At 53.9% G+C, this 2,145-nt stretch overlaps 1 protein-coding gene across 1 annotated transcript; it reads left to right on the forward strand.

The window, feature by feature from the left end:
* Positions 1-284: 284 nt before the first annotated feature.
* On the forward strand, positions 285-1,342 carry LOC115233056 (the record flags this gene model as incomplete). The annotated part of the gene is made up of 1 exon (XM_029803264.1): positions 285-1,342. A coding segment is annotated over one exon (1,058 nt), but the record flags the coding sequence as incomplete, so codon positions are not given.
* Positions 1,343-2,145: the final 803 nt, after the last annotated feature.

A 2,145-nucleotide genomic window follows, 5' to 3' on the forward strand; every position in this document is an offset into this window, starting at 1 on the left:
TCACTCTCTCTCTCTGTGACATCCGTCGCGCTCGGTTACTCGTGCGTGTCCGGCGACGCCCGGACGGATTCGGGCGCTCGGCAAGCTATCGTCGCCGCCCGTAGTGCGCTCTCACTCTCTCTTTCTCTGACATCCGTCGCGCTCGGTTATTCGTGCGTGTTCGGCGACGTCCCTTTCCTGAACAAGCCTACCGCGTAGGCCCAGACTGCACCGACTGCTCGGCGAAATTTATCGCATCCTTTTGGGAATCTCTTTTGGCTCAAGTATTCCGTTTTTTCTTCCAGGCTCTCAAGTTTACCCTCTGTCGGGCTCACAGCTAGCCAACTTCTCAATTGGCGGTCAGACATCAGCGCGACGTCATTTTCCGGAGATCACTCTTCCACAATTCTCCGGTGACTTCTCAGCGTGGAGGCCCTTTCATGATCTCTTCTCCTCCTTGGTTGGACGGAATGCGGAGATATCAAACGTGGAGAAAATGCACTACCTCCGGACCAGTCTCTTGGGCGAAGCCGCTCAGCTAATCTCCAATTTGCCGGTTTCTGAGGACGCGTTCGCGTCAGCCTGGGACCTTCTCGTTAATCGGTATGAAAATAAGCGACTTCTCATTTCGGCTCAGGTGGATCGACTATTCCGCACCAAGACCATCTCACAACGGTCGGCCAAGGAGCTCAACACTCTTCTCAACACGACAACGGAAACGCTCAATGCCTTGGAGTCTCTCGGAGCCCCTGTTCAACACTGGGACCATCTCTTGGTCCACCTCATCGTCCAGCGACTCGACCCAAGCACTCGAGAGGCCTGGGAAGTCAAGCTTGGCTCCATCACGGACCCCCCTTCATACAAAGACATTCGCACATTTCTCACTGGGCGCGCCCGAGCCATGGAGAGTATGGAGTTCGGAACCTCGAGCTCCTCTCCAGCACAAAAACCAGCTCCCTCGCCACTACGACAGACCAGCAAGACATCGGCGGCCACCGCTCATGTGGCCATCTCACCCCTTTCCGGGATCTCGGAAACTTCCGGATGTGCACTATGCTCTGGCTCTCATTACATTGTCTCTTGCCCTCGTTTCAGAGATATGTCTGCTCATCTACGGCGAAACATTGTGATCGATAAGCGCCTCTGCTTTAATTGCTTGGGCAGGCATAACGCAGTCGCCTGTCAAAATCTGAAGAGGTGCAGAGAATGCGGCAATAAGCATCACACGATGATACACATGGACAGTCAACCGCCCCCACGTTTGTCAACGATGCAAGATAAGGTGACCCCATCAACCACGGCTACGCAGACGTCGGCGCCGGCCTCACCATCCAAGAGCACCAGCACATCGGCTTCAGAGTGACTCTCGCATTCGGTCCTTTCTCAATCTCACTTGGTAATTCTCACTCGCCTGACAATTTTACTCGCTACTTGTTGCGCTACCATCAGATCACCTTGCGGCTCTCCTCACTCGGTAAGGATGCTCATCGATCCCGGGTCTGAACTCACCTTTGCTTCCGGGCAATTCATCTCAACTCTCCAGATACCTCGACGGCACGCCTCTATCCCTATCATCGGTATTGGAGGATCTCAGTCGGAGCGAACTCGGGGTGTCGTTCCGCTCCCCCTTCACTCAATTTACTCTTCGCAATCCATCAACGTTACTGCCTACATCCTCAAGAATCTAACAACATCACTCCCGTCCATAGCGACAGCAGAATATAGTTGGCCTCACCTCGAGGGCTCCAGCTGGCGAATCCAGATTTCCTCACCCCCGGACCTATAGACTTGATCCTCGGTGCTGACTCCTACGGGCTGTTCATCCAGCCCGACATCATCAAAAGGTCTGAGGAGGAACCCATCGCTCAACGTACTATTTTCGGATGGATTGTTCTCGGCCCGACCTCGGCACATACTGCCTCAGTTCATAGTTCTCATCATGTCGCAGTAGATCATGAGCTTCACGACCTCCTCACGAAGTTCTGGATACAAGAAGAGGTCCCTTCATCCTCCACCACTCAGCTCAACCCTGACGAAGAGGAGTGTGAAACTCAATTCAAGGCCACGCATTTACGAGATCGTGCTGGGCGTTATGTCGTACGGCTCCCTCTCAAGTTACAGGCAAGTCAACTAGGGGAGTCACGGTCAACTGCCCAACGTTGCTTG

Source organism: Formica exsecta, unplaced genomic scaffold (assembly GCF_003651465.1).
Source record: "Formica exsecta isolate Colony F162 unplaced genomic scaffold, ASM365146v1 scaffold1587, whole genome shotgun sequence".
In the NCBI taxonomy this organism is placed as follows: Eukaryota; Metazoa; Arthropoda; class Insecta; order Hymenoptera; family Formicidae; genus Formica; species Formica exsecta.